This window comes from Eptatretus burgeri, chromosome 3 (assembly GCF_056783735.1).
Source record: "Eptatretus burgeri isolate ZD-2024b chromosome 3, Ebu_testis_v1, whole genome shotgun sequence".
NCBI lineage: Eukaryota > Metazoa > Chordata > Myxini > Myxiniformes > Myxinidae > Eptatretus > Eptatretus burgeri.
The window spans coordinates 19,090,467-19,114,180 of record NC_140963.1 but is presented as its reverse complement, the minus strand read 5'-3'; the positions used below and the strand labels follow the sequence as shown (position 1 = coordinate 19,114,180).

At 41.6% G+C, this 23,714-nt stretch overlaps 1 protein-coding gene and 1 pseudogene across 13 annotated transcripts in view; one reads left to right on the top strand and one right to left on the bottom strand.

Annotated features, from left to right (window-relative positions):
• LOC147029491 (uncharacterized) overlaps positions 1-23,714 on the bottom strand; it is a 210,977-nt pseudogene that overhangs the window by 137,925 nt on the left and 49,338 nt on the right. Inside the window, exon 6 of the transcript XR_015055688.1 lies at positions 8,666-8,805. The product of XR_015055688.1 is annotated as an uncharacterized LOC147029491 (transcript). The remainder of the gene's footprint in view (positions 1-8,665; positions 8,806-23,714) is intronic.
• Positions 1-23,714, top strand: part of STEAP4 (STEAP4 metalloreductase) — an 86,716-nt gene that overhangs the window by 54,304 nt on the left and 8,698 nt on the right. For 10 of the 12 annotated variants that reach the window (XM_085871992.1, XM_085871990.1, XM_085871987.1 and 7 more), the window contains 2 exons: positions 1,774-1,938; positions 19,491-20,591. In XM_085871992.1, the coding sequence (XP_085728118.1) occupies positions 1,774-1,938; positions 19,491-19,745 (420 nt within the window). In that variant the 3' untranslated portion in view covers positions 19,746-20,591. Of the gene's footprint in view, positions 1-1,773; positions 1,939-2,259; positions 3,180-19,490; positions 20,592-23,714 lie in introns of those variants that run through there. The other 2 variants (XM_085871983.1, XR_015055686.1) reach the window with 2 other exon arrangements.

Sequence of the window (23,714 nt, the reverse complement as noted above, 5' to 3'; positions counted from 1 at the left end):
CCCCCCACTCTCCTCACTCATATTATTGACTTGCCTCTGTTTACTCCGATAGTGATATAAATCTAAGTCCAGTCTTGTTATTTTATACCTAATAAATGCCTTCTGCTTTTCCTTAATAGCATTCCTTATGACACTACTCAACTACCCTGGTCTCTTTCTGCTTCTAGTTTTATACCTCATTAGAATGTACTTACTCTGCACTCTACACATTTGCTCCTTGAAGATTTCCCATTTTTTGACGCTGATTTTCCTATTGCTAGCTTCTCCCAATCTACACCATCCAACTCTCTCCGAGCCTGGCATTGGCTTAGCATCCTAGGGTCCTGAGTTCGAGCCCCGTTGGCCACTGAATTAACACCAGGGGGTTGACTCAGCCTGTCATCCTTCCGAAGTTGGCAAAATGAGCACCAGCGTACTGGTAATAGGGGCACTGCATCAGCGGCATAGCCACGCTCCTAACCAATGATGTAACCAGTAGCCAAAAAGGCAACCCACGATGGGAACTCTCTCCTCATAACCTCAAGGTTTGTCTTCCTGAAATCTAATAGCCTTACTCTACTCTCCTGAACTCTAACCCTCAACAGAATCTTTGCACACGCAACGTTATGGTCACTTGCTCCTCAACACTCCCCTAAGTAGCAGAAGATGGCAGAACTGAGTCAATTGGACAGTTATGCAAGGTAGAAATAGAAAGTACGAGCCGTCTCCTATCACAATGTAAACAAATTTGTCTCAGAACAGCTGTACACAGAAACACATGACAGCATCTGCAGAATAATCCATTGGCACATCTGTAAACATTTCAATATCCCAATTTCAGAAAACTCATGGAAACATGAACCAAAAGCAATCATTGAAAACAAGGAAGTAATGCTCACATCTGACCTGATGATCCCATCCAGCATGAACAAAACAAGGTATAACAACCGGATATAGTACTTATGTACAAAAAGGAAAAGACGGCATTGCTAATTGAGGTGTGAGTACCCAGATAATTTGGCCTAAACAACGCAGAAATCAAGAAAATGACCAAATACCAAGACCTCAAAATTAAGTCAAAAGATCCTGGAGGCTGAAGAGAACCAAAGTTGTACCAGTGATAATTGGAGCAACGGGAATGATAAAGAAGAACCTCACAGAAGAAGAACCTCCGCTCACATTATGAAACCTGCATATATGGAGATCATAATTACTGCCAAAACACACATAAACACACACACACACACGCACACACAGGTGGAAACTTCGAACCCTGGGAGGACTCCGCTCCACATTCTAAAACCTGCATATGGAGATCATAATTACTGCCAAAAACACACACACACACACACACACACACACACACACACGTACACACACACACACACACACACACACACACACACACACACACACACACACACACACACACACACACACACACACACACACACACACACACACACACACACACACACACACACACACACACACTGTACTGAAACGAATTTCACTGTGAAGCAAGACTTTTTTGCTTTTTATCATTTCCCTTCATATTTATGATACACTCTTAGTAGCCCCAGTTGAACTTTCTATGTCAACAAATAATTGATCTCAAAAGAATATAGATGACATTACTTTCCACCCTGCCCCAGCAACTGTCCTTGCATAATTCCATGTTCTTTCTTCACTCCCCTTGCATAATCCTGTCTCCCATCACTACTCCATTCTCCACTGACTAAGTGATACTATCTTATGAAAAAAAACCCTTTTATTATTTGTTTGTCTCCCCAGATTGATAAAAACTGGACGATTACATTCACCAACATCGACTTCTGGCAACGGGATCTGTACCTCATTTTTGGAATTCTTGGATTTTCGATCGTGGTTTTGCTTGCTATTACATCGCTCCCTTCTGTTGTCAACAGTCTAAGTTGGAAGGAATTTCATTTTGTACAAGTGAGTAACGTCAATGTGTGTTGTTATCTCCGTATGCGGGTTTCAGAATGTGGAACGGAGCATTCCCAGGTCTCGAAGTGTCCACATTCGTGTGTGTGTGTGTGTGTGTGTGTGTGTGTGTGTGTGTGTGTGTGTGTGTGTGTGTGTGTGTGTGTGTGTGACCTCCATAACTCCAAAACCATGAAACCTATCAGCCTGAAACTTTGCATGCTAACTAAGGAAATCCAAAGAAGTGTATGAGTGAAAATTGGGTGTTCGGGTTAATTAAAACACCCCAGTTGAAGATAATTAACGGCCTTATTTAATTATGTCCTTTATCAGGCGCATTCTCGCCTGATAAATCCTCGGCCACTGCTCTCATTGGAGTCTTAAGGCGTTTCCTGGGTTTCCTCGCTGGGGCCTGAAGCCACCATGTTTTTTGGCCTGCTCAACCATGCCTTGACTTGGAACAGGTCACAATGATTTCTTCGTGATAGTTCCCCCCCCCCCCCCCACTCTCCTCACTTATATTATTGAATGCCTGTTCATCATAGCTACAAACTGCTGGATACATTGCAATGCTTATAAACACCTAGAGATGCCAGCATTCGTGGCTATATTTCATTTCTGCACATGCCATAACATTGAGCATCTGTTAAATCAAGCCAAATCACAAAATTTAAGCTCCAGAATTGAACATAGCAGCGGTTCTGACTGTTTAAAAAAAAAGTGTTTGTCTGTCTAACTTGGACATATTTGTCATTTCGGGCATTTCCGGGAGGTATGTGTTTAATATGATAGTTCGGTGATTGCTATCGCTTGCCAAGCAAGCTGTTTCTTATCAACCATTTAATTGGAGTGCTTGCGTGAGTGCTTAAGCCACTTGCCAAGTGCCCTACAATTGATAGTGGTACCTTGTAGCAACTGCCGACTCGGGATGTACGAACAATAATGATCAGGATATACAGTCGGCAGTTGCTCCAAGGTAGAGGTACATGCGATTCTAAATTGGTTATTTTATATGACTGTGTTCTTATAAAGGTTATATAGCTTCTCTTTGCAAGTTTCAAATCAAAATACGTTTGATTTGATAACACCTAATTTCTGAGCCGTTTGCCGTATTATTGTATTTTCTAAAGTACAGAACCAAATCTTTTTCACTCATCACTGACGATCGGCAGCACATCTCTTTGAAACGTCCACAATGTAATGTTGTTTAAAAAATAAATAAAATTTTTCATTGAAATCCCCCCCCCCAAAAAGGGTGAAAGCTTCTCATGGTTTTTGGGTTGTATACAGTACGTACTGTAGTCGGTAATCACACTGATTCCAATCAGTCAATTACTGAAAATTTGCCGATATTGGCCAAACACCAATATATATCATGTGTGTGTGTGATCAAGCATAACATATACTCTCTGCTCACTCTCCTACCCTCCCTCCGCACCCCTATTTATTTTTAACCCAGTCTTGCTCTACCCCCTCCCAATACTGTGCAGCACCCACCTCCCACATCTTCCCCCCCCCCACCTCTCTCTCTCTCTCTCTCTCTCTCTCTCTCTCTCTCTCTCTCTCTCTCTCTCTCTCTCTCTCTCTCTCTCTCTCTCTCTCTCTCTCTCTCTCTCTCTCTCTCTCTCTCTCTCCATCCTTGTCTCTGGATGTATCCGGACAGTGGTCATCTCCATTCGTGTGATAGATGGTGGTTATATCCGGGTAGTGTTTGTTTCCAGATGTGTCCAGTTTGTCTCTGGATGTGTCTTATCAGGAGTTTGTCGCTGGACACGTCTGGGCAGTGTTTATGCCCAGACGCGAGTTTGTCTAAGGATGTGTCTGGGCGGTGTTTATCTCCGGACATGTCTGGGTGGTGTTTGTCTCCAGACATGTCCGTGTGTGTGTGTGTGTGTGTGTGTGTGTGTGTGTGTGTGTGTGTGTGTGTGTGTGTGTGTGTATGTCATCGGAGTCAGCTTGACTCTGGACACGTATAGGTAGTGTTTGTCTCCGGATGTGTCCGGGCTGTATTTGGCTCCAGACATGTTCGGGCGGTGTTTTCTCCGGCCAGCTTGACTCCGGACACATCTGGGTGGTGTTCATTTCCGGACAGTGTTTATCTCCGAACGTGTCCTGGCGTTGTTTGTCTCTGGGCGTTTTTTATAGTCTGACCTGTAGAAAATGGATTTCAGACATTATTTTGTTTCCATCGTCACTGTTATTCTCTGCGGAATAATTTTGATTCAACTGTATGAATCGTAATTGACACTCCACCACACATCTACCTTCCCTTCCTCTCACCTCACACTGCCTTCCATTTCCTCATCTCTCCTCATTCTTCCTCCTCTCTTTTCCCCTCCACCTCCTCACTCTCCCGCCTTTCTTTCCCCCCTCCCCCTCACCCCTCTCTCTCCCCCATCCCTCCACCCCTCTCTCTCTCTGTATCCCTGTCAGTTTAGCAACAGGTGGTATTTGCTAGTTATAAATAAAGGTCCAACCTACATCTCTCATTTTTAAGTTGCAGAAGCAATCAGTAATATTTAGCCAAACGAAATACCCAATCAAAATTAGAGTTTCAATAAATAAGAGCACAAAATGAGCTTACACAACTGTACTTGCATCCTGATTCAGCAAAGGGCAGACCTTTGACCATTTTGTGAAGTAATCTATGTCTACCAAACTATTGCCTTTTTATTCCTTGTCACTCTGCTCTTCCATGAGCCTGGATTCTGGACACAAAATAATCGTAGATATTATGCAGTGGGGCTTACTCGTCATAAAAGGGAGGGGAGCAGAATAAAAAGCATTGACTTAAGGGGTAACCTGTGTTTCATAACTCATTATTCAAGGAATACGAGGCTTTCATATGTGAAAACCTGATAATAAAAAAATAATACATCAAATGCCCACTACTCCTTTTTCACATACTACATGTGCATTCCAGAAACCCCCAGCTCACTTTTGACATTCATGCATGTTATAATATATTTTTTCCCTTGTTGAGTTTCAGGTCACGACCACAATAATCTTTCACTGTTCTCCTTTCCTTTGGCACTCCCATATTATACAAGCATAAAGGTGTCAATTAATACCTTGAAAAAAAAAACCTTCCACTGAGCACGTGTTACAGTTACGACACTATTTTACGACAATGTTCCAGCAATATGTCCAATAACAAAAAAAAAAAATCCAATCACAGAACGACGGTGTCTCACCTGAAGGAAATTTGAGTTGTATAAACCAGCTTGGAGACTATTGATCCGTTCAGAGCATTAATTTCCAACCATACAGGCCAGGATGAAAATAGTTGACAGCTGTCACCGATACAAGCAATTCCTCTCATTGTGCAATTATTTCTCTCTGGATAGTAAAAGTTTTGGCTGTGGCTAGAATAAAGCGATGAACTATTTTACGGGTAATCCTGCTTTTTTGTGATCACATTGCTCTATTTCTGATCTGGCTGGCACCAGGGTCCAAAATAAATTTCCCTTTCTCTCTGGCATCTGCTGGAACTGGAGCTTCCGTTGTGACATGTTTCAGCTCATGAAATGCCTATTCACAATCTTCATTCCAAATTAACTTGGCATCCTTTTCAGTCAATTTGTGGAGTGGCCAAGCTTTATCGGCAACTCCGAAGATGAATCATTCATTCTACAAATAAAAATCACAGAGAACCTCAAAACTGCTTCACATTCTGCTGCTTCACAGGAATCGGCCATTCCAATCCAGTGGAATTTAGCCGAGTTGAATGACACACCATATTGGCTTATACTATGACCGAAAAAAAGAACCTTGCTTTTAAACAGCAAACACCTTGTGGAATTCCATTTCAACCCTGCTTTCCAAAGGCACATGAACACTTGATTCAATTGTTGCAAAGTGAAAGTCAAATGTTTTTGAATGAATCATCATGTCCAAAGTTGCAAGACAGACTTCCCAATGTACTGTCGTCCTCGCAGGAGTTTTTCCAACAACCTCTCAAAGGATGCGGGAGCGTTACCTAGACTGGTGTTTTTTCATTACCACAATCCTTTCCCAAGAGTGAAGGTAGTTTTCTACAATCTAAAATGATCCGTTGAAACTTGCAGATACCCCCTCATATCGAATGTGATGAACCTCACCAATCCTCTTATGGAGTCGAGTGTTGTCAATTCTTCCTCATGAAGAGGAATCAGTTGCAGTTGCATCAGCAATTTTATAAATCTGGCACAAAATCGTACTGTACTAATCCTCTTTAAAAAAAAAAATTTAAAAACATAGGACTACAGGTCATGTTCAAGCTCTTTCTGAAGGTTCAATAAGACGTGCAGTTTTCTTATTTAATCCTCAAGTCATTTGCTTATTTTCGAAAAGCTCTGTCTTAGTGGTTGCTGAATCGACTTCAGCAAACAAGTGGACAGAGTGCTTAACTTCCACATTATAATAAAATTGAGTCCAACAAACTTTATGCTGAAACACGAAGTAACCATTACACCATTCACAAAGCTACAAGCTCTCTTTTTCCAAGTGGTTGCACTCAAACCACCCCCCCCACCCCCAAACGTGAGTGGTCAAGCCAGTAGGCTGCTCAAGGGAAATCAAATTTTATGCCACCAATGCATAAAGCATTCCACTTGAGGGTCCAACAGCTGAGCATCATCACAAGAAGCAAATCGCGGCCCAAAATGGAAATCATTTTTATCAACACAAAATTAACGCTCGACCACAGTGCAGTAATATGGAGAAAATGGATCGCTGTGAATCAGAATCTTGAATTATGCTTGACAGTTTAACCTCTTGTGATTACTGAACCAAACTTGATATGATTAGTTAGCCTCTCACACTGTGCATGCATATCCTCTCAAACTGAAAATCAGAGAAATGTGAAATAATTATCATCAGTCTAAAAATGAATCATTCGTTTTATTCTAAACGTTCACGTTACAGTAGTCAGCGGCTCACATATTGTGCAAGCACATCCTGATGTTCAGCTATTACGTATGTACAGTGTACACTACTATACATTCATCATATCGCTGTTCATGACATTTACCAAATTACATCACAGCAAAGCTGTCACAAAACCCAAGCTTCCTTCATAAATAGATGTTCACCCAGCAGGCAGGTGCAGTGAAAACTTACATATATATATATATATATATATATATATATATATATATATATATATATATATATATATATATATATATATATATATATATATATATATATATATATATATATATATGTATATGTATATATATATATATATATATATATATATATATATATATATATATATATATATATATATATATATACATACATACATACACACACACACACACACACACACACACACACACACACACACACACACACACACACACACACACACACACACACACACACACACACACACACACACACACACACACACCATTGCATCCCTCTCTCTCTCAATGTTCCTTATGCACAGCCACGTTTTAAGTTACAAACTCCAAACTCGGGGTATAAATACAACCTTGTGTGGGGAGTAACATAAGCTATGTGGCCATAACCTCATGCGAGGGTGGGGGTGGGGCGGGGGGGGCATAAATTATCGATGCAAATGTGTACCATGTAGCGCCACCTGGTGGTGGTGGCAGAGGGTATTACAATTTCCTTTTTTTACCTGGACAATGCTGAGGGTAAAGCACTGTCTTCACACTGGTAAATTTGTCCTCACATTCCCACCCCAACGGAGGGCCTGTCAAAGCCTATCATTCTGTGTGAGACATTTATAGTGGGAAGGGACATCAAGACGAATGGGGGCAACAAAAGGTGGGGAGCAGGACATGAGGATGGGTAGCGGTGAAAGCACTCGATGCGCGGGTAAATTTGGTAAACGGATGACAAATTGGTCCGTCAGCAAAGCGGATAGGCTCTGCTGATATTTATATTATATATACTCAGTCTAACAACATTTTGAAAGTCCCTTCCTCTCGAAACTCTTCATAATTACTAGTTGGTTCTCCAACCAGATGCTACTATAAATTGTTCATTAACACCGGGAGGTTCAATATCCGGAAGGAAACAAATTTCCCAAACTCTCTCGATCTTTCCACACAGCATAAAGGGTAATTACAATACACATTGCCACCTTTTTACTCGACTCAACTTTTAGAATAAACATCTTGACCTCAATCAAAATTACAGAACTATTAATATACAATTTGTCCTGGAAAGTCCTGGAAAAATTGGCATGTGGACGACTGATCGGCGCTCTCTCCTGCTAGTTCTTCAAAGCTAAGTTCCCCCGATCATGCAACAGCCTACGTGTCCCGATTCTTGAATATGAATGCTCCAGGTAGTTTAACCAACATTTGCAGAGGTTTAAATCACTTTTTCTTTATTTAAATCACTCCAACAGCATCGTAAGAAAGAAACCCAAGCCTTTTCAGATACATGCACGCATCCCGCCAGACCAGGGAAGAGTCACTCTCATCTGCTGCAGCAGAGATGACGCGTCACATGGGCAAAGCATAAATATGCATTTGGCAAAACATGAATACGCATGAAGTAAAAGATGAAAATGAATGAGGCAAGACATGCGTGGAACATAACATACATTTTACATTCAAACTTGGTTACATCACAACCCCGACCATTTACATTGTGTTTTGCTCTTTTGTTTTTATTTCTGTTTTACTCTTCGTGTTTTCCATCAACTTTTCTCTCCCAAACTGTGTCCTGCTGTGTAAAATCATTTAGTTTGTCTCTGGAGCTCAGTCAGACCTACCTGTGATAGTCGAGTGTGTTTCCCTTCTGTTTTCTTCCTCGTTTTCACTTCTTTGTTCCAGTTATTGTTACTTCTGAACCCTCATCTCAATCTTTTCCCCCTCCTTCCTCAAAAATTAAAACAAAATATCTCTCCTTCACCTGAAAAAAAACATTCGGGGTGGGGAACCCAACACCAAATAACAAACAACATCATCAGAAACAATTAACAAAAAAAATTGAAACTCCATTCTCATTTTCCTATACCTTCGTTGCAATATCTCCAAATTTAATGAAATGTTTCTCTTCTTTAAAACCTCTTCACAACATTAAAAAAATATTTAAAAATCACTTACAAAATGTATCTTAAAGTGCCCTACTCTGCTTATTTATTACTCCATCATGACCAACCAATTCATTCTTCTTCTCTCATCAAAATATTTTCCTTTTCTCTTTGATGAGGCTTATTTCCCAAAACCTCCTCACTCCGAAACGAATAGTTCATCCAGCCTCCTCTTTCACTTGCAGCTGAATATTTCTCCATGCTTTCAACCAAAAATACTCTCATCACCACCCCACCAATGAAGCCTGTAACAAGTTATCCAGTCTGGGAATCCTGAGGCATCAATTTTACAAAGGTTGTGTGCACCTGACAAACATTTCCCCATTCACATCCATTCATGGTGTTAAACCCCTCCATGGCAGTACCCCCCTTTGGCCCCCCCTCTCAACTTCCCCCCCACTCATGACTCATCCCCCTTCCAGCTTCGCCTCCGGCTTCACCCCACCCCACACCCTCTCCTTGCTCCTTTCAACATCCCCATGTCTTATCAGCAGCTCCTCGACCCCTGTGCTAACTGTGTGGACTTCAAACATCCGAACCCTCCATTCCCACCTGATAGATCTCTCAATCCAGGCTGCTGCCAATACATCTGCTGAACTGAATCCTTCCTCCCACAGGACATCCCTGACTCCTTAGTGTCTCTCCATGGCTATTGTCTCCTCTGGTTTGATTAACCTGAACCCCGTCCTGGTGGCAGAGTCGTGCTTTATTTCAAAAACTCAATTTCTCACTCTCCTTGTATTGCTCTTACACCTCCCAAACCCTAGGGGCACCTCTGGTTGCGACTTCCCTTCCGTTCTCACCTCATGTTTGTCTGTGTGTGTACTGTCCTCCAAACAGTGACTCCATCTACATATCTCTCAGCCAACATGGATCAACTTTTAATCACTCATCCCAACACTCTTCCTCATATGTGGTGACTTCAATTGTCACCATGCTAATTGGCTGGGTGTTGGTGTCTCTTTCACCAGCAATGGCACTTTTGCAAAGGACTTCTGTGACTCCATGAGTTTGACTCAATCTGTGAACTTTCCCACCCAGATTTCTCCTAATGGCAAATCTTCCCGCCTCGATTTGGTAATGACCAACTTCCCTGCCCATGTGTCTAGCTTGTCCATCTCCCTCAAATGGCTCTTCTGATCACGTGCTAGTGAAGGTCACATCTCTCTGGGCATTCTCAGAGAACAGCCTTCTGCGCTGGTGAGTCTGGCAGTTCATTCAAGGAAACTGGCAGGGATTGCAAGCAGCCATCACACTTCAGGACTGGTCTCCTATATCCATCACCACAAATATTAATTCAGCCTTGTAATTATTCCACAGAAACATGTTCTCTCTTATGCACAGATTCATACCATCTCGTCTTCAGTTATCTTCCCCATACTCCCGCTTTTGGTACTATGAATCCTGTGGTGAGGCTGTTGCTTGAAAACAATTTGCATTCTCCTCCTGGAAGGCAAATCCAACTGAAAGAATCCTCAGATCATTCCACAAAGCCCACAACAAGTATGTGTCTACCCTCAGGAGATCCAGAAAACAACATATGTCCAATGTCAAGAATGAACTTTCAAACTTTTCTCCCTCCTCTAAAACCTGGAGGCACCTTATCAAAGGCTGTCTCTGGTGTATGCTTCTCTTCTATCCCTTCCCTCACTTCAAATGGCACCACAGCCAACTCCGCTCATGAGATGACCGAATGCCTCAATTCTGTGTTTGCTTCAAAATCCCTAACCCCTCCTTCTGTACCCATCCTTCCCAGTCCTTCCCAGAGTCGTCATTCCCAACTACTCCTGAATTCTGTCTTTTGCACCTGAAAAAGTTGGAAAAGTTTCTGGCAACCCTCGCCGATGACTCTACAACTGTACCGGATGGCATCAGCTCACGTCTCCGAAAAACCTGTTCTGCTGCTCTTGCTCTCTCTGCCCTTTTCACCCTGTCATTTAACATAGACCATCTTCCATATGCTTGGAAATCAGCCAACCTCACAGCATTACACAAAAAGGTGCAAACATGGTTCCTCTTTACTGCAGACCAATTAGCTTACTTCCATTCGTCAGCAAGGTCATGGAATCCATCATCACAGTTGACATAAAATCATTCCTTTTCTCCAACAGCCTCATCTCAGATCATCACTTCGGTTTCAAAGCGAGTCTATATTAATTCCTCGTGACTGAGTTCCCATGAAGGAGTCCATTCACAAAGCCAGATGCAGAGTCTGTGAGAAGACATTTGATTATCGGGATTGTGGGGGAAAGAGCACTTAGGAGTCATGTGAGAGGTGCCAAGCACCAAAGCATTGTGTCACATGTGATTGGAAATGGCAGGTCCAACTTGGGCATAATACAGATTTTCTTGGCTCCAGAACAGTTATTTATACTTCAGTTGTATTTCATTTACGGTATATTTATTGTCTGTTTTCCCAATTCAAATCCAAATATTCATCTATATTGTTCATTCTATCAAAACAACAAAGTCGTTTTGGACGATTTATTTTTGCGGGGAAATTTAAGTACAAGTGGAATTGGAAAATACAATGTCACTTGGACATAAAACGTGTATTAAAAGTCCGAGAAAAAACTTTTTTGTCCCTAAAACCTGGAAATTTTGTCTTCTATGGCTGTGCAAACCTTGTGTTTGTACAAGCGTTAACATCGCACGAAACCAAATCACTTCCAAACAGCTAGTCGTAAATAACTTGTGACACGAGCTGAAACCGTGCATAATCTTCATTCCACTACAACATGTGATTCCTTTGAGCCGAGGCCATTACATTCTTTCGCCTCACAGTGAAATGCTGAAACATTCAACACAAAAGAGGATATTCATGTCACACACAGAAGAGAACCTTTTTCTAGGCCTTCTTGCCCTTGCCAGGGAGTTTAAAGAAGTCACTTTATTTTTCTCTTTATGGATGCATGAAAGAACATTGTCTTGGTGAAGTTGAGAAACACCAGAGGTGTATCAAGGAAAACTCCATTCAGTGTGTGACTGATCTGGACCCACTTTGAAGTCATGCCAGTCCAAGAAGGCAATTGTGCCCCACAGACTTCCAGCATGGCCGTCCTCGAATCAACGTGATGGAAAAGCCATCTGTTTAATGCACTCTGTTCCCAACCGTAAGAACCTGATGGACAAGGATCAGCCTGCTGTAATGCTGTGCTAGATCTTGGCATTTCATCACTTGTCCTTCCAGAATGCTCCTGCATTCAATCTCTGGCACTAAAAATCACATTGGCAGCCCAGAATGCCATTCGTCACTGCTTTATATCCCAAAAGCTTCCCCGTGCAGAGCTAACCCTCCCCCCATCCTCTCCACTCAACATGAAGTCCAAATATATTTTTTTTTTTGCAGGAGTCCCAAAGATGAGGGGGTGGGGGACTGGGGAGCCAAGTCCGCTTTACTACTTTCTGATGTGATGGTGATGTTTCTTCTTCTTCCCTTTGCCACTCCCTCGCAATGAAGCTGAGCAAACAGGGAGAGGCCTTATTTTTCCCTCAGGGTATTTTTTATCCTGTGTGTGTGGGAGTGGGGGGGGGGAGGGGAGCTATGGTAGAGGACAGACTCATGCATCCTATCCCTAAAGATCCAAGATGGCAGGTCAAAAGCCATGGACTCACTTATAAAACCAATAAATCTCATTGCAAACAATATACTAGATATCTGGGATCACCAAGCGATTGACAAGGGTAAGACTCTTGCGATCCAATGATGGCCATATATTTTTCGGACCACCATATTACCTTGACTTTCAACATTCAGGGATAGAGAACACATGAAGAAAAAGTGTCACCATTTATATTCTATCCATAAAACTCAATGTCATAAAATTTGACAAACATTATTCAAGTTTAATCAAAAAAGTGTTTTTTGTTAATATGGTCACAATCCCCCTAAAGATTAGGTCAAGGACACTCATCAAATACCAGGTGCATGACTTCAATGCAGGTCTACTATGATGATACAAGAACATCTTGGAATGCCAAGCAGTGTTTGAGATCGTGCATTGGCAAAAGTTAAGGCCCGATCACACCTTGACGTTTTAGCCAACGTATGCCGATTTTTGAATTTTTTTTCTAAAACGCTGGCACACGTTGAATACGTTATGGGTAAGTTTTGATAACATTGAGAGCACGCTGAAAAACACTGCCATACGTCGTTGTACGTTGGCTTTAAACGTTGTACTTTTTGGTTGTCCTCAAATTTTTTCATGCTTGAAATTTCACGATGTATGCCGGCGTATGACTCACACGTTCCGCTACGCTGGCCACAAGTTGTATGCACGGTCTGCGATCGTTGACAGACGTCAACACATGCTACTTGTAAGTTAATCATAAGTTGAGACACGCCGAGGTAATGTTTAGCGTACCCGAAACTTATTTCTAACCTATGATTAACGTGTTGTTGGCACGTTACGCGATCGTTGCCACACATCGACAGATGTTACTTTTAAGTTACTCATAGGCTGAAAGACGTCGGTATAATGGATCGTCCTTGCGTCAGCGTCCACGGCCACGGCCAGGACACTTATTTGCAGCATTCTTCAAACTTTTCTTCGGCATGACGAGGATGTTCACACTTCGATGTCGAGCTTGGCTATGATTCCAATTGTCCATCGGCAGCGTCTATTTAAAATAGTCGAGTTTGAGCGTTTTAACACGTTCAGAAGAAACGCTTCAAATTTCAAAACCCCAGCGTCAAAAAACAAAGGCGAGTGACAGCAATTAAAATCGTTCATTGTAAACAATGAAAATAGCAGAGTGGTGCCGTTTAAAAGTCGTTGAGTGTAAAAAAAATCCAATTGTTGAGCGCAAGCGTCTACTTTCAATAGTGGGGTTTGAGCGATTTAACACGTTCAATAGAAACGATTAAAATTTCCGAGCGCCAGCGTCAAAAAACAAAGGCGAGTGACAGCAATTTAAATCGTTCATTGTAAACAATGAAACTAGCTGAGTGGTACCGTTTAAAAGTCGTTGAGTGTAAAAAAATCCAATTGTTGAGCGCAAGCGTCTACTTTCAATAGTGGAGATGCAGCCATTTAAATCGTTGAGTGGCAGCCTATGAACCTACCCGTGGACATGCGGACGCAAGGACGATCCATCATAACCCACACCCTCCCCCTCACACTCACCTACTACTGCCAACATGAACAAACTACTACTAATACTAATACTAATACTAATACTGATACTGTTACTGCTGACATGGACATCGACTCAAAAAGGAACTCGAAAACACTGTTGGGTTCCCCTTTTATGAGCAGCATTTTTATATACCAATTCCCAAAACCGCTGGGAACACGTCTTTATATGGCAGTTGTAAGCTAGAAACACATTAATTTTTTTTTTGTCGACCGGAAGACGTCATTGGAATACGTCTACATACGTCGATGTGTGTTGGGACTATGTAAAGAATTGGTTCAAAGCACGTCAAACATAAGTTAGAAATAAGTTTCATGTAAAAAAGACATTACCGCGACGTGTTTCGACTTATGAGTAGCTTATAAGTAGCCTTTGTGGACATGTGTAAGCGTCCACATATCGTGTGTAAAACTTATCCCCATCGCATGCGGAACGTGTGTCATACGCCGAGTACGTCGTAAAATTTTGAACATGTTTAAAATTTCTTGACGTACTCTACTTACTACGACGTATGATAGCATACTTTAGCGTTCTACTCACGTATACCAAACTTACTCATACCGTATTTGACGTGCCCCAACGTTTTAGACACATTTTTCTTAGGTCGGCATACGCTGGCAAGATCGCCAAGGTGTGACCGCGATGTTGTCACTTCCATTTCTACGGCAGTTATGATTCGAATCGTTGTGCATCAGCCTTTTAATAGGCTACGTCATGACATCGTCGGCGATGCGTGCAACGCGCTATGCCTAAGTTAGACTATCGTTGGGCATCGGTTGTGTAGGCCGACAACAGGTTCAGCATTCGTTGGTATAAGTTATCTATAACACAACGAAACGTTCTGTGTCCATTATTAATATGTTATGCATACGACCAACTCGTTATGAATACGTCCGAATCTTAAAAAAAAAACATCAAAAGTTCAACGTCAGCCAGCGTTTTACATACATTTTAATACGTTGCCATCGCAGGCTAAAACGTCAAGGTGTGACCGGGCCTTAAGCGATGACAAAAATAACACATTTTTCTTCAGACCGCCATTTGACCTTGACCTTTAACTCTGAGGGGTACGATGTAAATTAAGCGTAAATGCACCTTGATCTAGGCTATCTATGGAGTGCAATGTTGTCCTGATTGGACAAAAATTAGTCTAGTTACGGTGATAAATGTCAAAATATCTATAACTAGGTCATGACCTTAACATTAGGAGAAGGTCCAAAAAGATTATGTCAACTCTGCATTGTATTTATTCCCATCATTGATGCATAATTTTGTTCTGAAAGTCCCAGACGGCTCCGAGATACAGCTCGGACATTGGCTGAAAAAAATGAAACCTAAACGGTAGTTGAGTAATGCAAGAGGTCTAAGAAACTCTGAGATACCATTATAAATTGGGAGCACTCATTCTCGAAAGAATCCCTCCAACAGCAATTGAAATTCGAGGTAATATCTTTCAGGGTTTCAACTAATTTAAAAGAGAGAAAATAAAAATTTGATGATGAGGCTGAACATGATGTAACTGCAGTTGTGTATCTTTTTTGTGTATGTACATAGCCGAGGCTAGTGGAAGAGCGAGTGCACTGAATGGATCAGGACACAACAGACAAAAACAGGATGCAAAAAAGGAGGAAAATCAGGATACAGAGACACACACACAAGGAGCAGTAGGAGGGGGGGACACCAACAGCAATGTTGAAGGCCAAGATAGAGGGAGACTTAGACAAACATTGGGTGTGGGGGGGTGGGGGACAGGAGAGGATGCATGTGGTGGACAAGATGGATACAGAAGGAAACTCTCAGGAGGGAAAACTGGAAATTTGGAAAGAGGAGAGATTGGGGTGCAGTTAACGAGGGCAGAAAATGTCATGGTTTTGGATTGGAGATGAAATGAGATGGTGCTGAACAGCTGTCTTGAAGACTTGGGTGGAAGAATGAGATTTAAGAAAATGTGTAAGTTGGTTCCACAGGTGGGAAAAAAGAGGAACGAATGAGTGAAGGTGAGTAGTGATCATGGATTTAGGTGATTTCACCATGAGGCAGTTGATGGTGGACCGTGTATACCCTGAAAAACCTGAGTAGGGCGGGGTATGGAAAGAGCAGAGGGTGCAAGACAACAAAGGAGGCGGAAGAAGACAGAGAGACCACCGACCTCTCTGCAATGACAAAGTGATTGGCCCACAGACTGAGCTTCATCGTGGAAGATTACAATAATATTGAAGGCCTTGGGTTCGACGGAGTCAAGCTCAGCAAGATGTAAGGTAGGAAAGCCAGCCCAAAGGGGAGAGCATTACTCCATCAATATGCAGAGGAATGCCTTGTAGGAGGATAAGAGTTCAGGTGTGCCAAGGAAGGACTTTGAACGATGGAGGATGCCCAGTCGACGGCTGGCTTTGGAGGCCAACTTTGAAATGTGGTCTACCCAAGAAAGATCATGGCTGAGAGTTAGACCCAGGAGTTTGAATGATTGAATTTCCTTAAGAGAATCGTTAAGAAAGTAGATGGGGGAGGGAGAGTTGCCAGACGTCCTTTTGGAGAGAGAGATTGTGGCAGTGTGAGATTTGTCATGATTGAAAGAAATATTCCAAGTGTTTGACCATCTCGTGATATTTATCAAGGTCTGAAGAGAGGAAGCCTGCCTGTCTGAAAAATCTGCAGCCTAGCTGTCTGAAGGGCTGGAGATGTCATTACAGAGGGTGAAATAATCAGCAAATAGATAAAGGTGGTTTTCCAGAGTCAGAGAGCTTATTTCTGAACAAATCTTTTGTTTTTGAAAGCTGTCTGTTTCAGCAAAATTCGGTTTAAAATTGAGAAAATCCAAGCTCCATCTTGTGCACTTTGCCAATTTTCGGCAAAGTTTGTTTGGCTTTGGTCAAATTGGCCAAGGTACTTCAAGTTATTCACGAATGGCAATATGTTTATCTTGTCTGTGCGATCTTTCATGGCATGGCAGATCAGAGTGTTGTTCAGCCTTTGTTTGCTCATGGTTGACCTCAGGTAATTTTTCACCTTTCTCAGGACTGAATGACTGCTCAGATGTTGCTGAGGTGACGGGAAATGTGTAGTACAGCTTGAGAATTTTGTGGACTTATGCAAAGAGCTTCTTACTGACTAAGGTCGGGCCTAGCAAATTGCCTCTATGTTAGTTACACAGAGGATTACACATTCCAGATTGACATCATTTTTGCACTGGTTTTCAATGGATTGGGTATTCTGGAATACTCCCCATTCACAGCTTTGAGAAGAAGGTTGTCGAGATTCTGGAGGAGTCGCATGCCATTTTGCTCAAATCTTCTGCCAAGCTCTTGATCCAGTATGTCAAGGACGTCAAAGAACACTATGTCAAGGACTAGGCTGTCAGTGTGCTGTGTGTTCCATGTGGAATCTTTGTTGGAACATGAGGTCTGGTGTTTAACCCAAACCTTGCTCCAACTTGTAAGGCCAACTTGTCACAGGTGACCTCATTTAAAACCTTGAAAATTAAATTTACATTTACTGAAATATATTCGAAAATATTTCAAGGCACAGGTAAATTGTAAGAACTTGACTCAGTGTTGCAGAAGTACATGACACAGGTCTACCTCTGATATTGATGGCATGGCGACGGATGGTGTGGTGCTTGCAGCACAGCTCAAGGATGAATGCAAGAACGACTCAAACCTAAAGCTGCTGTTCATCGCCGGGCTGAAAAAAGAAATTATTATTGATGGCTGGTCATGTTTTTCCAGTGGCTGTTGTTTTGATGACTGCTCCGTTACAGAAGACTCAGCAATATGGTTGTCAATTTATGCCGATGAGCCACGTGTCCAGCAAAAGGGGCGTCACTGTGTCTTCTAACACAATGGTCATCACAAGGGGGATCACTGTGTCTTCTAACACAATTGGCATCACAAACGGGATCACTATCTTCTAACACAATGGGCATCACAAGGGGCATCACTCTGTCTTCTCAATGTGAACGGTTTTCGTGATATACTTTACTACTATCAATTATTTATCAATTGTAAATAGGGTATCGAGTAATCGTGACTTCGCCTAATTGTGTTAATAAATGATTGGAAATTAATTATCTTCTTTGTGATGCATTAAGACAATAATAAAAATTAAATAAGGACAAAACAAAATTATATTCATAATCTCACGAGATTTCGGCACACTGCGATATTTTACTGAAAAAACGGAGTCAGACAGCTGTGCCAAACAACAAAATGTAATAATAAATGATTAATAATTTCACTTTTTCAAAGAGATCACATGTTTACACTCACAGGCACTTGAAAAGTGGGAGGCCAACATAGCATTAGCCCCCCAATATTTAAAGTGGGGGTGCACTGCCCCCCCCCAGACACTCACTCTACTTTCTATGCCACAGCTATATACTACGTGATCTTTAGTAAATATATAATTACCTCCACCACCGAGGGTGGACAGAAGTAATGTTTTAGCCGATCTGTCTGTCTGTCTGTTTGTTTGTCTATCAGCAGGATATCTCAAAAAGTTGTGGATGGATTCATACGAAATTTGGTGGACAGGTTTGATGTGTGATAACGAATTGAATCGACTTTGGTGAAGATCCGAATCTAGATACTTTAATTTGTAAGTGATAAGCAGAGGTGAATTGCTCTATGGAGTCCGAAGAGGAGTTTTATTTTCGTGTGGGTGCTGTCGGATGACCCAAGGCTGCGTTGAAGGCCACTGTGTCACACCTCACAGAAGAAGCTGTGTCCCTTGTTCGCACCTTACAGGCATGCAGAACTATCGGTCACCCCACACCAGGCTTAGAACCAGACTGTCACCCACCAAGGTCTTTGCCAGGCTCTACCTCCGGGTTTGCCGATAATCTTTGCTTATGAATTACCCAGTTTATCATGGTATTTGCTGAGTGAATGACTAAGGTAAACTGTTAAGCTGAATGAGTTTTCGTGGATGCAGGCAATCATAATTGTATCTAATCAATCGGTATAGCACAGTCCGGTACATTGATTTTGTAATTGCTGTTGATACCTACTTTTCTCTTCTCCAATCCCCCCCTCCCCCATTTATTAAATCTGATTACTTAATTTACTTGTATCGGCTGGTTGGCGGTTCATCATTCGGCTATTAACCCCCAGCATGGTTAGAAAGCACGATCGTGGGAAATTGGTGTCATTGATTTAGAGTTGATCGATAGCAAGTAACCGTTTATAGTTACGTCGGGAACTTAACCCAGATGAGATAGCTCAAAGGCAAGTGTGCTACCTCTGAGCTATCCTTCCAACCCTGTGTTGACAGATTTTATCTGAGACTTTCAGTCATAGTTTACCCCAAACTGCTCTGAGTGTTAATTTAACTATACATGGCAATTAATGGATAATGGAACATTTCTTTTCAGTCTAAGCTGGGATGGCTGTCACTTCTCTTGTGTACGGCACACACCATTTGTTATGGAGGTTCACGTTTCCTGAGGTCAGAATCCTACCACTGGGGCATACCTCCACTCTACATACCTGCCCTTATGCTGCCCTGCACCACAATCTTTCTCAAGCTGCCACTTTTGTTGCCTTTCTTGAACCGAGAGCTACAAATGATCAGACAGGGCCAGACCCGATCGAGACCTGGAGTGGAAATTGAAATGTTTTATGCATAAGCTTTCACATGTGGCCGATATTTAAGTACTATAATATTAGGTTTTAGTTGCAATGCCATCTGTTCTCAGATACCAGATATATTTTCTTGTTTATGAGGAGCAATATCACATTAGCACAGTGAATTGTTTTGAAAGCATTTTTTTTGCTTTGCGTTTCACAATCTTGGTCTTAAATTATATATCAATATAACAGCTTAGCTTGTCAACTGAGAAGCTTGAATTAAAATTAAACTTGTGCCAACTTTATGCAAGTGTTGTACGTCTTAATATGTTGATGATTGCTAATTATGCCTGGTGTTGGCTTAATGGTTAGGGTGGCAGGCTTGGGATCCTTGGTTCCTGAGTTCAAATCCTGCTTGGCTGTTGAATTAATAATACCCAGGTGGGGTTGACTCAGCTTGTCATCCTATTGAGGTTGGCAAAATGAGTACCAGCATGCTGGGATGATTGAGCCATTCAAGTATCCTGTGTTGGAGTGGTGACCTGTCCAGGATTGTGTCTAATAGCTCAGGAGACTGCTTTGGCAGCGCTGATGCTCTGCACGGAGTATGGTCCTGATGGATGGATGGATTGCTAATTTCCCCCTCCCCTCTTCCACTTGTTAAAGAGAAACTGTGAGGTTGTGGTCATTGTAAAGCAGCTTCAACATATGCCTTTTTCATATGATGGAAATATTTCAGTGAAACATTTATGCATTGAATTCCAGGTAATACACCAAAGTAAAAAGGGATATCGAAATATAGAAATTTATTGATGGGTCGCAGGGGTCCATTTGCTATCCATGTGGTTGAGCACTTTGATAGTATGTTGATATAAAATGGAGAAAATAAAATAAAATGAACATTTTATTGCAAATGTGTATCACAATGTAAATCACAATTACACATTTATGCACTTTTCATATAATTATTTTTTTTTTAATTTTGATTTGTCATAAACATTACTTGGATACGACAACTATGACTACGACAACTCCGACTAGTAGTGAACATTTAACAACCATTTTCTCATTTTAGGGGGTTCATCGGCTGATCGCTCCTCTCCACTTTATCTGCTCAAAAGCATCCTCCTACATTAACCCCAACAAATGCATATCTCAACTGATCACGTCCTTCCAGGTCTGTTTTGATCTACATCTTGATCTTTTCCCCTCAACTATTAAACGAGTGACTTTCTTAATATACTCATCTTCTCTCTTTCTTGCCACATGCTCAAAACACCTTACCTCGTCAAAAAATGCTACAGTTAGAACTATAGTATATGAGAGTTGTACTCTCATGTACCATAGATGGTAACAGGTCCGACTAAAGTAGTCTGCAGAGAATTACTACAGGAAAAGAATGCTACATCTCCCAGGTTACTCAATCCTGGATATGCTGCCTCTGCTCTCCCAGGAATGGATGGAGATTCTCAATGACAAAACAAAACAAACAGACAAACAAACTTTCGATACGGTCTCATACCTTGCCCTGCTCACCAAACTCTCTTCCTCTGGTATCCAAGGCAATCTCCACTCTTGACTCACAGACTTCCTGTCCTGTCACAGTCAACGTGCGGCCCTTAATGGAATTCTCTCATTCCCTCTTCCTGTCCAGGCTGGAGTTCCTCAAAGCAGTGTTCTGAGCCCAGTGCTTTTTCTCGTTTTCATCAATGATCTCTCCGACTCTCTGGACAATCCTCTTTATCTCTTTGCTGATGACTCCAACATCTGCTGTACCATCAGTCATCCATCAGTTTGGCATGTAGCAGCCTCTTCACACTCTGCAGATCTGGATAAAATCACAAACTGGTCCAACACGCGGAACATGACTTTCAATCCTGACAAATCTCACACTCTCATGTCTCTCCGAAAGGACCATCTGGACCCCCACCCCTCCTCCCCCCCTTACCCCCATCTACTTTCTCAACAATCCTTTTGAAGAAGTCCTTTCAATCAAACATTTGGGCCTCACTATCTGCCATGATCTTTCCTGGGAAAGCCACATCTCCAAGCTGGCCTCCAAAGCCAATCGCCGATTGGGCATCCTCGATTGTGCAAAGTCCTTCCTTGGCACACCTGAGCTCCTGACCACACACACAAAGCTTTCATCCACATCCTGATGGAGTACTGCTCTCCCCTCTGAGCTGGTGCTCCATCTGTTCATCCAATTCAGAGAAGAAGATTAAAAAAAATTTTTTTTAACAATATGGCGACCAAATCACGTGACCGATGATGGCATCAAGTTTTTTCTGTGGACTATTTTATTCCTAGATGACCCTCAAAAATTTTCATACTGATTACATGTAGCATTCTACATATGCAATTATGACGTCATAAGGAAGGTACCCATGATGTCATTAAAAAAAATCACACTTATTCTCCATGAGGAGTACTTGCTATGTGCCAAGTTTCAATTTTTTCCTTGGTGCGGTTTCAGAGATGGAGATCCAAAGTTTTTCCATTTTTCCAACATGGATGCCACACCACGTGACCTTTGACGTCATTATTATCAATAAAACATTTCACTTGAGTTGGCGCTCTGATGGTGAAAATTTCATCTCGATCCGACAAGCGGTTGAAGAGAAAAACACTTAAGTTCAGTGTGGACAAACAAACAATCAAGAAGAAGACGTCGTGCAGAGCACTATACTTGCAAAATCCATAAAACAAATTTGACCTCAAAAACAATTGGTGGTTGAATTCAATGACCAAATATAAATCCTCTTCAAATTTCAAGTGAATCAGATGAAAATTGACAATTTTAGAAATCCAGCCTATGTTGACCTTTTGGACTATGTGGACCTCCAAAATAATTGGCTGGTTGAATTCAGTGACCTGAAATATAAATCCTTTTCAAATTTCAAGTCAATCGGATGAAAATTGAGGATTTTAGAAACACCACCTTAGTTGTTGACCTTGGGACTATGTTGACCTTTTTGTCAAAGTTTACCTCAAAAATAATTGGCTTGTTTAATTCAGTGACCAAGTATGCAAATTGACAATTTTAGAAAGTCGGCCTTGGTTGTCCTTTTGATCTATGTTGACCTCAAAAGTAATTGGTGGTTGAATTCAGTGATCTGAAATATAAATCCTCTTCAAATTTCACGTCAATCAGATGAAAATTGAGGATTTTAGAAATACCACCTAGTTGTTGACCTTTGGCCTATGTTAACCTTTTGGTTGATATTGACCTCAATAATAATTGGGTGGCTGAATTCAGTGACCTGCAATATAAATCCTCTTCAAATTTCAAGTCAATCAGATGAAAACTGAGGATTTAATCAATCTCATCCAGATCCAGAAAAGTTGTTGATTTTTGGTCGATGTTGACCTTTTGACCTCAAAAACAAAAAACAATGAACTTCTTCCTTGTGACAAACTCCACCATGTGGTGAAGATCGCTTTTAAATTGTGACCTGCAGGCGACAAACAAACAGACAGACAGAATAACAAAATCGACTGACCAATATACTTGAAAAATCTTCGATTTTGCAAGGAACAAACAGACAGACAGACAAACAAGCCGGTAGGCGACATGGGTGGACACTATATAATTGCATACCAGTCATACAGTTTTTGACGGATCGGGCTGAAAATATTTGACAAAGAGGTTGATTATAGTGCGCATAAAAGCACGGAAGTCGATTTTTGATTTTCGAAAAAAAAAAATATAAATATTTTTCGGATTTTTTTCTAAAATTTCAAAGTCCCGTTGCTGGGCAACTGTGGCGTCCATAGCAACGGTGCTCAAAAGCATACAACTAGATCCTGGTATGAACCTACCAGTCAAGTTTCATCAAAATCGCTTGACTCCTCTGGCCTCCAGAGCTGTCCAATACATACAAACAGACAGACGGAAAGTCTGAGAATAAAGGTAGTCTAGCGACCACCCAACAAACAGACCCAAATGCAATACCCTCTCCTTCGGCGAGGGTAATAACAGGCAAACTACAACACACACAAAAAAAGATAGACCTGATAATCTGACT